This window comes from Chroicocephalus ridibundus, chromosome 2 (genome assembly GCF_963924245.1).
Source record: "Chroicocephalus ridibundus chromosome 2, bChrRid1.1, whole genome shotgun sequence".
Lineage (NCBI taxonomy): Eukaryota > Metazoa > Chordata > Aves > Charadriiformes > Laridae > Chroicocephalus > Chroicocephalus ridibundus.
In genome coordinates this window covers 24,284,808-24,300,215 of record NC_086285.1, presented here as the reverse complement: position 1 = coordinate 24,300,215, position 15,408 = coordinate 24,284,808, and the positions used below count along the sequence as shown (strand labels likewise).

Below are 15,408 nucleotides of genomic sequence, written 5' to 3'. Positions count from 1 at the left end.
ATTACATGTATAGTGGAACAAGGAATGTCACCTTTAAGGTGACAGCAATGCCCTAAGCAGCTACTTTCATCATTAAGCTTCCAATTCACACGCTCTTTAAAGGAAAGTAATTTTATGTCATTTTCCTCACCCGTTCCTGCACATCAAGACGCTTTACCTGCCCCTCATAGAAAATATCCTAGAAAGGACAAACAATACTATGCAACAACTGAAAGCACTTTAACCATAAGAACACTGACAGAGTAGGTTTGAGAATATTAAATGGGCAAAAGATAAAAATGCAAACAAGTAATTTTGGCAAAAAATTAATGAGAGCAATTTCTGCTGGTTTAGATCTCTTATATGACCTTAAGGCACTTACATTTATTAATAAAGCTTTGCAATTACCCCCACTGTAATTCTATACTTGTGCACCTGCACTGATCGACAGATATGAAAATTTGGAAAGAGATCGGCTCTGATAAAGATTCAAAGCATTAGAAAGTCTTCCCAATTTTCACTTGTGTCTTTCACTCTGCCTCTGAGTAAGCTCGTCAGACAGGCTGGCTACTCTGAAAGAGAAACCAAACAAATTGCCTGAGTCAATCGGAAACCTATTGGCTGTTTTGTTGTGTTTGGGATTTTTTTTAAAGAAAAATTACAAGTATACATCTACTGCTCTCCTGTTGGCCGAAATATACAATGCAGCTAGTTTTAGTCTAAAAATAAATTATGACGGAGCAGACAAAAAATATAATATATGCTTTCCTAATCCTATTTCTTTGTGATTACACAGGTTCCCTGAGACAATTTCAGCAGAAGAAATTTTAGGAAAGCGTGCGTTTTTTGCATTCTCTAATAAAGCAACAGCAGAAGGAATAGGAAGGGAGGCAACCAAAGCTCCACAAAACATCAGTAGTCTGTAAGTAATGCACTGCCTTATTTACAACGGAACATCCAGTTAATTTATAATGTGGTTATTTAGAACATACCATAATCAATGATTTTAGAAGATTATTCTATCCAAATGCAGCTACATCATGCTTATTGGTTGCCTAGCAATTAATTCAACCCCAAATCTGGGGTCAGAGCCTTTTACTAGCTGTGATAAAGCAGTACTTTTAGAAAAAAACAAACGCCACCTTAGTTTTATTTTTTATATTTACATATACAGAAGTTTTTGCATTAAAAAACTTGAAAACCCTCTGTACATATAATACAGCAATTAAAGTTTCCATGAATAAAATCTTAAATTTGCAAGTTTATTTGAAAATCATTACATTAAATAAAGCAGCATTAAAATCCAACAAATGGGGATGAGGATGAGGAGGAAAATAATGACCACATAACATTTGTGTTCTGCCCTTCCCATATATCTTTTATGCTAGTCGAACCTTTGGTCTCAGTGTAACCTGAAAAACCTCCAAATTCTGAGTTTATTTCACTTGTCTGAAATAATTCCAGTAGGGCCTGCACTGGTGAGCTACAAGAACTTCTCTTCTCTTCGGGCACAGACAGTCCATCTGTACACTTTACGCATAACTCCATATTCTGTTTCCGGGTTTCTCTCTTATTTCTTCCCAAGTAAAGCTTCACTTTTCTGCGCAGCTTTCCAGACGGTGAACTATGTGCAGGGCTGGCAGCCGATTCATTAAGTTCTTTGTTTATAGCACTATCAGATACCTCAGCCTCCAGAACTACATTGTGCTGCATCTGTTGATGATTATCACATAAATCACCCTGTTTCTTGACAAATGTAGGATTGGCATCTGTTTTTTTCAAGCATTTCGCTGGTAGAACTACTGCATTATTTAATTTTCGTTTTGTCTGTGATAGGTGTTTGTCTTTTTCACTGAAATCTGTGACTTGTGTATGAGAATATAAAGTACACGTACCTTCCTGAAAACACTGTATGTTCTTTTTATTTACTTCTGGTTCCAGTATTTCTTTACTGAATGGCTCATAAGCTGGAGACAAGTTCTCCGTATATGCTTTGTCATCTTTCTGAGGGGGTGGTTGTACGAAATTTGATGATACAACAGCCTCTCTTAAGTTTGCAGCACAGGAGCAATCCGTTTTAGTATTTTCATCATTATTTCTGAATTTACTTTTTAGTTCTGAAGGTTGTGACTCGTGACAATAAAGAACTGAACAGACAGATCCAGGAACAGGGGTAGGTATTGGCACAGAATTTGGTTGTACTTCTGCAGGCTGGCGATCCAGTTTGAGTGCCCGCATTGCCGTATCCTTCCACGAATAACTTTTCAGTGAAACGCGTTGCTTTTTCAGTCTTTCTTTCAGCTCATCTGCTCTGGTTATCTTTCCAATCATAGGAGAAAAATATCCTGTACTACATTTTGTCCTACAATGAAATTGTTTAAAATTATTAACAAACACTTGAAAGAAACATGGGTAACATAACTCCATATGCAACTGTTTTAAAAATGCAATTGTTTTAAAAATACATGAAGTAATCAGTCTACTATTTCAGTAAATGTCAGTTAACAGTGGTATTAAGAACAAAAGAAGCTAATGAATATAACCTAATGACTATAAATACTTCTAAATATTCTATGATATATACACACAAAATTAGCGTAATTATATATGCTTTTCTTGACATAGTATTTCAAGCCTAACCACTCAGTATTTTTAAACCACAAAAGGAATAGAGGCTTGCCTTCATTAGGATATCAGTTGTTTGACTATGCATTTCCTTTGATTTCACCAAGAATATCTATTTATTCAATACTTTTTTTTTTTCTTTTAAAAGAAATAAGAAAGTTATTCCTTATTTCCTGACTCATTCGCAAACAAACCAGAACAACCTTGAACTGAATTACTGTTCAAGTAATGAAAACACTGGTGCCTACAGTCCAAGGCATGAAACAAGTCCTTCTCTCCCATTTAAGCTTTTGAGCTATGAAGAAGAAAGGAAAATCTGCTTTCTTTGTCCAGCACAGGCAGGACAGAAGCTAAAAGGTTTAGAGTATAGATAGGAAGATCTAGATCAGACTGGGAAAAGTTTTTCCACTGGTAAGGAGATTAGATTAACCAAGGAGGATATCATTTGCTGTTCTTAGGCTACTAAGAACATCAGAAAGTTTTTAGAGCAAGATGTCCAGAATTTCAAAACTAAGTATCCTTATGTTTGATGTCTTAGCTCACAGAGACTTTAAAATTTAGGTAAAAAGGTTAACTTACCTTTTTATTTTTTTTGCATCATCTTTGTATTCAACAAACTCATAAACAAACTTTGAGATTATATCATCAACAATTTGATACTGTGTGCTTTGTGCAAAATTTCGGTGCTGTTCACTTTCGAGATGCTGGAATTAAAGAAAAAACATGAAACAGATTTAATGCTGCAGCCATGAATACATGAGTCAACAGTATGATATGGAGCAGTAAGTAAATATCATTAATTTATTACCAATGTCTCTCAGGCATGAGCTATTAGTGTCTTCAGCTACCACACAGAGGCAGAAATCAAGAATTAAAACCTTTAAGGGAAAAAAATAGCCACTTGCTGCTTTTTAGGAGATATATTCAGAAATCTTTTAAGGCAAAAAAATACATTACACTAGCAAGTACAAACCATTGTTGATACCACACTTAAGACATATGACTGTATCAAAGCATATACTTGACATTTCACATACTGTTTGCAGATCTTCATATTTCTTCCCACAACATTCACAATATCCTCTCTTTTTTTTGTCCTTCTGAGGGAGCTGAACGGGAATTCCACAGTCCTTGTCACTATTTATTTTGTTTCTGTTAACATAAAAGATGTATTAATGAGTCTCAAATATGGAGCTGAGCTCTGTACTTTCCTCTCACAGCATGTTCGTTCTTATTCCCCTAACTGAAAGAAAAAACAATCACCTCTGTATTTCCCCTCAAACTACTTACATTATGTCAGTCAAGAGAAAAATTACACATTAATTAAAAAAAGATTTACTGCAACAAGACAGGCAGACCCAGTGGAACTATATATATGCATAAAGCATCCAGGTTAGTACAGATGTACTACTATCACTGACTCAGAATAAACAATGAAAAAAAAGAAATAAATCACTAAAAAAACCCAACCTCACTTCACAAATCGAAGGACATATTGCAATTCTCTGTACATAGCCAATAAAAGAAAAGTAGGCTTGATAAAATCAAAAATAGAAAAAAAAAAAAGTCTTTAACATCTCATCAACTGCCAGTATTTTTGATGCCAAGGAAACACGCAGCAAAAACACTTGGTCTAACAGATGAACTCTCACTCTTTGGTAAAAGTAAAGAACAGTCGTATTTGTTGGTTCTATGTATATTTTGACTATGCTGACCAAATGCCATTTTGTCCTGTTTTTCTATGTACAGTGGAAACAGTTTTTCTAGGTTTCTAGTGGAAACTCGAGGGAATGAACCCTAAGTTCTTCCTGGAGATTAAAATAAGCGGTTTTCAATAGCTGCTCCATGACCTTCAGAGTCCTCGTCTGGGGAGAGCTACTTTGCTGCAATTCACTATTAAGCGACCCAAGGATGATATGCTAGCGGTAAAGCAAAACCATCGATCTCTACTTCCCTTTTACTTCAGAGTAAATAGTGCCATCTCCCTGTCTAGCCAAAAATCATTCTGACAGACTTTACCAAGTATCTGCACAGATGTACTCTCAGGACTTTACATCAAAAAATCTCTCCTGAAAAAATCTCTAACTTACAAAGCATAGCAATGTATTGCTCAGCGTAGTAAGTATACACAAGTCTAAATTGGTAGCACCTGCATTTGCTGAGTTCCACAGGATAGACTCCACCTAACTGTCTAGTTTTACTATTACACTCCTCTTTTCACCTTCCATCCTCAGAACTGTAAAAATCACAAGAGAATCAGTAAAGCAGGATATTAGCAACAGCATTTATCATCTGAAAATTGAATAATGCCTCAGGTTTTGCCTGACACAGAAGCAAGTAGAATTGGCAACTTAGTTGCAACAAGTTTTTTCATAAATAAAGACAAAACAAGTGAACGCTCCCTTTTCTCTTTCCTGAAACTGACATTCTACACGTTTACCTGCTGAATATGAAATAATCTCCCACCTAAGTATCTCTTTGGCATGTGCCAACCTGAAACATTAAATAGGAATATTCAAACATAACTCCTGAAATTTTTAATATATCATCTTCTTTAATACATATAAATTAAAGGAAAACTGTCGCCCTCTCTCTCTCTCTTTTTTTTTTTTTTTTTTTTAAGGCTTTAAAAAGAACGGGCCTTTCTAACCTGCTCTGAACAGACAGCATTAGAAATTGTCTTATTGTTTTAAGAGTTACTGCTCTATTATAGTTGCTTTGCTTTTTCTACCACTACATTCATTGCAATTAAAAAATAAAAGAATAAAATTCATCACGGCAACCTCAGCTGAAAACCTCCAGTAATATAATAATGGTGAAGACTGGACAGAACCTGAAGAGGTGGACGCAGACCCTGGTGGAGAAGCTATTTTATAAAGAAAACAAGTATCAAACCTAAATAAGTCTTAGACCATGAGGACTGAAAAGCAGCAAAAGTTACTAGATACAGCAAGTTCCACATATAGCAAAGCTAGCTTTCACCTAATATCTTTCGTCTCCCAGGTGAATCAATTTTAGAAGTCAATGAAAGAATCATTAATACTCCAGATATGCTAGGTAGAAGAAATTCAAAACAATAGTTTGATTCATCAAAAAGACCCACAGATAATTAAGACTCCTAAGTAGCTTCAAATCACAAAATTGATTTACAAAAAGTCCTAACTACATCTGGAATGCTCGAACAGAGGCTAAATGCCAAAACGTATCATAAACGCTGGCTGCAAGACCAATTTCAATTCTACTGGGCAGTTGGCATCCACTGTTCATCTCTGAAGAGTTGAAGCAGTATTTGGAGAGTCTAATTTCTATAAATCAGACTTTATCAACAATGTACGCTCTTTATTAACAAAGATTTTGCACTGTGACTGAATATCACTTTTAAAAATTTTTTAACTGCCTACTTTGGCATTATACTGACAAATATCAAAAGAAGTCTTAAGAAATCCATTTCCTGTAAAATACTTACTGGATGGCATCCAAGATGAGGACAAAGAAGAAACCAGTGGCAGAAAGGAAAAAAAAAAAAAAAAATCTTATGCTGACCCACAGTGATAGGAGAAGGCTGCATTTTTTGAAGTATGCATCTGTATGTCCAAAAAAAGGACTAAAGACAGGAGAAAGAGGGTACAGAAAGACAGACAGACACCAACAGTTACAGTGCAGCAAATACATCAGCTAAGACATGGATATTAGTATTAAATATCATACAAAATTAGAAGCAGAGCAATTATTTTCGAAAACAATTACTTTAGAATTATTTTAGAGAACCACCCTCTCCTCTATCCACACATCAGTAACAAGTTTTCAACAAACCTTTGCTTATACTGAGTTTGCTTTTGACCAGGAGGATGCTTCTTATCCACCTCAAACGGGCTATACGGTTTCGGAACACAGTAGTTCAGAACAGGAAAACTGGGTAACTGCAGATAAAACGGCCGGTAGTGGCTGTATTAGACAAAACAAGTGCATTAGAACCATCAGAATGGAAAAAGGAGTTTATAGCACAAACTACAATCAGGTCAAAAATCTTGAAAAAGTGTTTTTCTTTTACATATAACGTACACAGAATGCTAAGTAGATAAACATCCTAGAGTAAGTCATTTCTTCCCTCATATAAACTTGATACTTTCTCAAAATAAGATTTGCCTTGAATTGCCACAGCTGTCTTACACATTCCCTGGAATATGGCTTTCATGCCTATTTATTGTTGAGAGTTGGGTAACCAATAAAACTAAGAAAAATCTGGATGATTGTGCATGTGTGTTCCTGAGAAGTAGTAACAGCAGTTCCTAACATACAATGCATTACATTTTTTTTTTCCATGTTACCATTTTCTTCCTTTTTGACAAGTTTTAAACAATTCACCATTCAAAATATAAAACCTGACCTTTTCATCTGCCAGAAAGACAGCTTTCCCATACAGCATTGAACTTAGAAAGATATCTGAACTAGTAACTGTACCATTGCTCTAATATATTAAAAATGTTTAAAATAGGGCATGCCAAAAGTTCACATACTGAATCATTTGACTGAAATGCCGATGCTAGAGTTCAGTCTCATTTTTTTTTTCCCCACATTGCTATTACAAGCTACACAGGCAGAAGAAAAAGAGCACATCTGGAAAACATAATAGGGACAGCTAAGCATCTTGTTCTGCTTCTGAACTGTTACTTATGTTGCATAAACATTTAAACATTAAAAAACACATGGTTTATGTTACATAAACATTTTAAAGTGTTTCGGGTGTTTGGTACACAGCTACATTCAGAAGTCAAATTCACACATATTTATATACAAATTTCTTGTACTTACAACTGTGTTTGTCCAAATTGTCCCACTACCCTCATGTCCCTCGTACCTATTACACCAACTCACAACGTAAGACCAGGTTTAAAGCTGTTTTCTTAATTCAGGAAAGTGTCAAAGAAATCAGGTCAAAGAATTTGGAGCTTATAAACATCATCATAAAGCAGAAGTTAAGAATATAAGGTGCAAAACATGCTGTGCAGAACTGCACTTTTTTATAATTCATTGTTCTCTCAACTTCTGGCAAACTGGTATTTCCTTACACAACCAGGTCAGATCAATTACAGGACCACAAAGATGTCAAAATTTTAAAGCCTGAAAATAACAGATTTCATGTGACTGTGGATGTTGAAATCAGATTAATAGCTTTTTTTTTTGTTCCTTTAAAAAGAAATGATTGAACAGGAAATTAAAACCTAATTTCAATGTATGATTTTAACTGTAACAAATTCCCTTTCCTTACATCTAAACAGTCTCTGCAGGAGATTAATATCATTGAGTTAGGACTACAGGACTGGAATTTAGTTACGAAGTTTTATTGGCCTTTGGGCTATAGAATTTGGATCAATGAAAAGATGTTCAAAGCTTCCAGATTTCCTTTTCATTCATACGGCCCTTATAAAGTAACCCAAAGAACCCAATACAAACTGGAGCTATGCATTAACTTTCCACTTCCATAATCTATTACAAATATTCCTTTCTATACTACTACCTGCTCAGTCTCCTTCAGTGGCTAAACATAGATACCTACCCAGAGCATGCAGAGATGAAAATTTTGTCTCTTACTATAAGAGGTCAGTATGTCTGGCACCTAAAGTCAGGAAGTCGAAGGAAACTGACATCTCAAGGCTACTTCCTCAAGCCATACTAAATATTTCTGAATTATTCTGAGACCCACATTATTGAACGCATGAAGAGAACACTTACCGACTTCTATCTTCCACCTTGACAAATGGATTTTTCAGTCTACCTGCTCAAGGGGCAGAAAAGGAAATTACGAGAAATACTTTTCTTCATTCAGAAAGTTACTCCAGTAGCTGAATAAATAAGCAGACACTACTTTAGAACTCATTATGTACATGTTTGTGTCAAACTCTTGGTTTCCATTAAGTTTTTTTACATACAAGTTAGAATACAGCAGCTCACTTGACCAGATGAGAACTGTAGTACATTTTTAACCATTCAGAACATAAGGCAAAATAAAAAAATTTAAATACTTATTGAAAACAAATATTGAAATACTTACTTCTTGACTTTGAAGCAGTACCTTGTTTTCCCTATTGAAAAAAAGAGAGAAGGTATAAAATTCCTGTGAATATTATTCTGCATTTTAATAAAGATTTAGCTGTAGCTAATTTCAAGTTATGAGGGTCTCCCTGTGCTAATCATGACTTCATACACAGTCACAATAAATTCTGCAGGAAAATAAGCTCATTAGTACTTCAGAAATACAGTGACATGTTTCACAAAGAAATATTTATTTCTACGCCATAGAAGTGTTCTCCTCGAGATGTTTCAATTTATTTTTCCTAAAACCAAAACTAAACAAAACCCCACACAGGTAAATTTATTCACTTACTCTCTTTTGCTCCCCCAAAATACCTTGCCATGGTTGAAAGCTGATTCTTAAATACGGACAACATTTTTACAACACTTTATAAATGCTAATTAACTACAAGCTGTAAAAAGCCACCAAAACCTGCAGATAGCAACATTCTCCAATTAAAACAATTCTTCTCATTTGAATGGGTTTACACAGGTTGCCTTTATTATTTTTTTTTTAGCAATGAAGATTAAAAGGAGTATTTTGTCTTCAGAAAAAAAGTAAGGTTTACATTCAAGCATTAACTGTTAGCTGTAATTGGCTCTGGTAAAGGTAGAAACTCCTATTTTATACTACTTGCAAAAAAAACCCGACCTTGCTATCCATGAACACTGATGACGTAGCAGAGGATTTCATGTGGCCTCAATAATTACGCAATATTGCATTCAAAACTAACATAACATACACTAGATGGTATGTTTCCGTTTACTTATCACAGCCCCCTGCCTAGACTAGACAATTGTACAACTTTACGTTTAATTTCAATTACAGAGCAACTGCAGAAGGAGCATACAAGCAGCTAAAATAGTTTCAGTGACTCGCTAGATCATACACTAAAATCTGGAGAAATCGTGATTTTCACATGCCAACTGCACATTATCAGCAGAATAGCTCAAAGATGCATTATACTAGTTCTTTAAAAGACTCGTAAGGAAAAGATGCAGAGTCAAGCAACTGACACAGATTCCTCAGAGATATTTCTTCAGAAAATTTAACTGTGATTCTTCAAAATAGTCCATCAAAAGAAAAGGGTTTCTAATCACTGTGTCATAGGGAAAAATTATACAAGGCAACTTAACCACAGTCTACACTACATTAAAACCAAGCTACAATTTTCTTATTATTTATTATTTTTGAGGCAGGCAGAATGGAAACTTCAGATCGTTCAGTACTTCTGATTGTTAGATATCCTTTGCAAGAGCAAAGGTCGACACATTATTTAATCAATGCTACTATGGAATTTATTTTCGAATAATGCTGAAACGTATAGCTAATACTTTCTATTTTTCAAAGATCATTTTTAAGTCAATTCTAAAATATACTAGTCTGTGAAAAACTGAACACGAGCAAGACTTTATAAAAATAAAATCTGTAAGTTTCACAGTAGGTAGTATTTAGTACACCTGTGTTTTTTCAGTTAATGAAACATTTTCACAGTTAATGAAGCATTTTCACATATTGCAAAGAATCACTTACCACATCTTTAAAAGAACTCCCTGCTCTTTTGATTAGGTAAAGCTCCTTTTTCTTTTGTTCAATGTAGTTCTTAACATCTGGCAAAAAGAGAGAGAATTGCACTCAGCTGAGTTCATTTTTGTATGTGTGAAGCAATTTGTCATTTTTAATATTTTGAATTCATTAAACGAATAAGTGAATGTTATAAGTGCAAGTTAGGCTTCATCAAACAAAAATACTTACCATCGATATGAAGTATCTTCACTCCCCAACTCAAAGCATTGGATAGTACACTACCAGAGGGGATTAAGTCCTGCAAACAATAAATTATATTAATAATTTTAAGCAATATATGGTAGATTATGTAAAATACAAAGATATTACAACATGTAATATGAAAGCTGAGATTAAAGCGCAGATACTTTGCTTCTTGCCAAAAGACTATCGCTCTCCTCAGCTTTTTCCATCTCCACATCACAGCACTTCACCACCAAAAGATTATATTTAACCTTTCATAAAGTCCAAACTGTTTTGTATTGTCACATTTTAGTTTACATATAGTACTACATATATAAAGAGAGAGAGAGTACTATATTGTACTATATATACTACATATAGTAACTAAGATTTGAAGACAGTGAATTTATACATTAACTTCATGAGTACCTCTCAAATGCTAGCTGTATCAGCAATCCTGATAAATTATAACACTGGTCACAAGACTCCAGACTTTCAATTTTTCAGGCAGAGAGCATGACCTGACAGTTTTACTTAGGAAAATCCCTCGACTTCTGCCTGAACGTTCCATGAGGGAATTCTCTTTTAGATCACTAAGACCACTCTCACTACTGCTTGTTTTCTAGAAGAGGAAAACCAGAGTTTCTCAAGCACAAATTCATTGATTACTTGGTTTACCTGCTCTTTGATTGCTTTTTCAACTAAGGATTTTCCTCTGCTCATACGTACCTACATTAAAACAGAAACACATTTGTAGCAAGTTAGAACTCACTTCAAAAAAACAGAACGTAAAACAATTTACACTGTTGGTAACAAATACGTATTTTAGCTATGACAGTCTTTTGTTTACTGTACTGCTATTTTTCATTAATTCAGATGTTCCCAACAAGGTTAGTGTTGATACGACTGGAGGGGGGCACAAAACAAACCGAAAAAAAACCCCAAACAACAAGTAGTCATTTTCAGCCAAAGTAGGTCACTGCGTGGCTGAAGTAATGTTGGTGCTGGAACAAAAAAATATGGTGGGAATAATTAGCCAGTGGCACACACCGAAAAATGAGGTTCCGTTAGCTGGACTTGTGCCAAATTAAGCTAACAGTCATCAATATAATAATAGCCGCCATCTTATCCCCATCTTTTCTATCACCAGTGCATCTCCTTTGCACTGCATGCTGTTTGTTGAGCAAGCCTTTACCTGTCCAGGTTATTTGCAAAATGAGGTGATCTCACCTACGCGACTCAAAGACCAGTCCACAGACCGGCCTATAGTCATGTTTTTAAGTAAGCACTCTGTATATAGTACAGCTAATTGTTTCCAGCTGTATTCTGAAAGAACGCAAGACTTGCCCATGTAAGAAACTTCACATAAACCTGCACAAATTCAGATACTAACTGTTCCAATTAGTGTGATCTTCTAAAAAAGAGCTCAGAAAAACTTAATATTCATAATGTTTGTTTTTAATTATTTCCTTGAACTACTATCAAAGAGTGCTTCCGTAGATATCTACATTAACAATGTCACAGCAGCCAGATATTAATAGGCTGTGCTGCTAAAGAGACAAGAACCACTGGATGCCATCGCAAGCCTATCCATGTTGATCCAGCTGTCAAACATAACAATGTAAATGTTTAATTATAAATCAGGCATACAGTATTAGAACAGATTTTAGTATAGTCTGCTTATTTGCAGAAAAGGTTCCTTTTTTAATTGGTTTTTGAAACTTTGCTTCATTAGTTGAGTTAGTTAAGTTTAAGTTAGCCTGAAGTAGTTTAAAAGTTTGACTTATTAAAAAATAAAATAAAATAAAAAAACCCCAAAACCTTATTCACACAAGGAACTGTTGCCATCTTTAGAAAACAAAATAGGAGAAAAATTGTAACAGCGTATCCCATGGGTTGTATCTGATATGCAGTATTATTACTAAGAAACTTACTGTATCTACTATCTTAAATGAACTTCCATCATGTCGATCTTTTTGGTTGCTAGGATGAGGTGAACTATTTCCTCCATTACGTGCAGATTCTGGGCTCGGAACAGGAGAAATCTGACCAAGAGCTGGTGCAAATTTTGCCTCCTTTTTATTAGACACCAGATAGCTGATATCTTTACTAAGAAAACTCTCCACTCTCTAAATATAAAGATATAAAGCAAATATTTATTTCAGGACAATAAATTAGTACTCAATTTTACATTGCATACTTGAAAGAAAAGTGAGAAAAATTCTAGAATAATTAACTTCAAAAACATCGAATTAACAAGAAGCTATTTTTTAAAGATATGGATGACAATTACAGTTGAGCTATAGTAGCCTCTTACAAGTCACAAATTCTTATTCCAATTTCTTAATTTCATAATCTCTATCAAAAGAGCTTTGCTTTGTTTTGATTATTATAATTCTTGCAACTATCTAGCTGTAATACTTTCCAAATAGAGGAATTCAAATGCTGCATTGAGAATTAACAGAATAATTAAAGGAAAAATCACAGTTTAGATAATTTTATGTAACAAAAATTACATAGAAGTGTTCAGATAAACTGAAAGGCATGTGTACACTTTGCAAGAAGCTATACATTCACTGAGTTTAGTGATGTATATCACTCAAAATATAGAAAAATTAAAAATTCAGGATAGTTACCATGTTTCACACCTACAGTGTGAACACTTCTCATAAACGTAGAAAACGTCATACAAATATTTTCATACTCAGCAAGACAAAATATATGGTTATCCTATACTTATTCTCTTCCATTTTCCTCCATTCGTTACCAACAGTTGTATGATTATCAGCTCTATTTGCCTTGTTACTTATTGCCAGTTTATGTAGCTTAAAATGTTTTCCTCTCCTCCACTACTCAGTATGGGAAGCACAAATGGCACAAGCTTGAAATCGTGCCTTCCAATTCTGCTCCAAGTACCATTTTCAGAAATGGCACACACAGAGACAGGCACTTTTGAGTGCACTCCATACAAGTGACAACGAAACACATACAGTAGTCGATCTTGAGGGTGCTGGGCACCTCAGATTTAGGCATTTCATCAGAATAAACCAGTAAAACTTCTTTTCAGTCTTTGATTTGCAACCTTATCTTTCACATATGAATTCCTAAAATTCTGTTATAGATAGAAAGACAAAAGATTGCACGTACTCATTTAATGCCAAATGTAAAGAGATGCATTTAACCTGAAACCTTGTTATTGCTATTCCTTGCCTCTACGATAATTTCAGAGAGCATCTTGATTTATGAGCATCAATTTCGTAAAACTGCTCAATGCTTCTCTGAAGTCACAGAAGTTTTGCCAAAGCAACACTGAGAATAGCTAACAATCTAAGCTGATCCCCCTTGCTTCTGTGGTTAAAGGGTGTTTAATACTTTAACTGCCAAGATTCCCCTACACTAATTCAAAATATTCAACTTTAAAGTGGATTAAGCAATTGCATTGCTTGTGTGTTACTACGTTATCCTCTACTTGCTTGTATCAAAGTGTTTCTTCCATACAGAATAGTGAATTAGGAAAAAAAAAACCCAAACTATTAAGATGCTTACAAAACTTATGATTTAAATAAGAGTATTTAAAAATAATACTCATTAACATACTCTGTGCAGAAAGTACTTAATGAAGCTACTGACGTTTAGGAAGCATATACAAAACACTTCCTCTAATCTCTTCCAGGTTCAGATGAACAACTTTAGTTGTAACGCATAAATCTGTCAACATGGTCAGAAGCAGCAGAAAAAAACCCAAACACCTCTAACAATGAAACTTACTAAATTTGGATAAAATTTTAAGAAAATGAATAATCAACTGAAAACAAACCTTTATGATAAAACACTTGTTACAATTAGTAAAGCAGCTTCTAGCAAAAACACACAAAATAGTTTGTTGATAAGCTAATTGTACTAAACATTAAGACAAACGTAAAAAAAAATAAAATCCCATCGTACAAAATACAAACAACATTAAAATGCAGTCATAAAGAACATGGGAACGGCATTGCACATGCGCAGATTTTCTTCTAGTTTCATAAAGGTCTCTGTTCATTAACTTACCCCTCCCAGTTCTTTAAGGTCCTTTCCTATTTTTTCAGAGACCACATTTGATGGAATATCAAGGTAAAACACCTTCCCAGTGAGTGGCTTATATTTAAGTTTCTCTGGTTTTCCTGTATCTCTTTTCACATTCTTCAGAGAAGATCTTATCTTTTCTGTTTTTGCTCGCATTCCATCTGCTGCAAAAAGAAAAGGGAATTTAAATAGGACTGCGTTTTATGAACTGTGTTTATTTTTTTCTTTTCAAAAAGGAAAATTCCAAAATTACAGAAACGGACGAGGCAAGCTTCTATGCAATATAGGACTTTTAAAAAATAGCTGTATGTTAAACATGTCAAAACCAAGACATTAATAGTAATACCACATATAGCCCTTAACAGTTTCTTCTTAAAATTGTATCCTAAAATGGATTATTTATTTCAGTTGCTGTGCAATGCCACCAGTTTTCTCACCCAGTTTGGCAAGTATTTGCTATTTCTGTACCACTACTTGTACCGTCACAAGAACACCATTTTACAACAGAATCTGCCTCTCTCTCTTATTCATCTGAGACAAAAAGGATTCATATAGACTCATTAGAACAAGAAACTGTCTAAAGTAACTGAAACGACAAAAAATACAAGACCTAATCTGAATTTTGAGCACCCACCTGAGATGCAGGAAAACTAAGCTTAAAGTTCAGAACTATTCTCGTTACGGCTACTCTTTCTGTCCCAGTGAATTTTTACTCTAAAACTAAGAAACCGCTTACAACTAAACTCTGCTGATGAACTTTCCTGATGCTCAACACAGAGCTATCCGCACAGGCCTAACTCTTAGACTAGATATCTAAATAAGCAAATACAAAAAATTCAGTCTGGCTGAGAAATAAGCCTCATTTCTCAAGGGAAATCTTGGAGTGTGTCAGAGCTAAAAGAACATCAGCTCAATAC

At 34.6% G+C, this 15,408-nt stretch overlaps 1 protein-coding gene across 5 annotated transcripts in view; it reads right to left on the bottom strand.

The window, feature by feature from the left end:
* Positions 1-1,220: 1,220 nt before the first annotated feature.
* Positions 1,221-15,408, bottom strand: part of DBF4 (DBF4-CDC7 kinase regulatory subunit) — a 35,094-nt gene continuing 20,906 nt past the window's right edge. For 3 of the 5 annotated variants that reach the window (XM_063324774.1, XM_063324778.1, XM_063324777.1), the window contains 11 exons: positions 14,477-14,655; positions 12,361-12,555; positions 11,105-11,155; positions 10,433-10,502; positions 10,211-10,287; positions 8,657-8,687; positions 8,338-8,383; positions 6,418-6,549; positions 3,642-3,756; positions 3,184-3,308; positions 1,221-2,341 (listed from right to left, as the gene is read on the bottom strand). In XM_063324774.1, the coding sequence (XP_063180844.1) occupies positions 1,276-2,341; positions 3,184-3,308; positions 3,642-3,756; positions 6,418-6,549; positions 8,338-8,383; positions 8,657-8,687; positions 10,211-10,287; positions 10,433-10,502; positions 11,105-11,155; positions 12,361-12,555; positions 14,477-14,655 (2,087 nt within the window). In that variant the 3' untranslated portion in view covers positions 1,221-1,275. The remainder of the gene's footprint in view (positions 2,342-3,183; positions 3,309-3,641; positions 3,757-6,417; positions 6,550-8,337; positions 8,384-8,656; positions 8,688-10,210; positions 10,288-10,432; positions 10,503-11,104; positions 11,156-12,360; positions 12,556-14,476; positions 14,656-15,408) is intronic. The other 2 variants (XM_063324776.1, XM_063324775.1) reach the window with 2 other exon arrangements.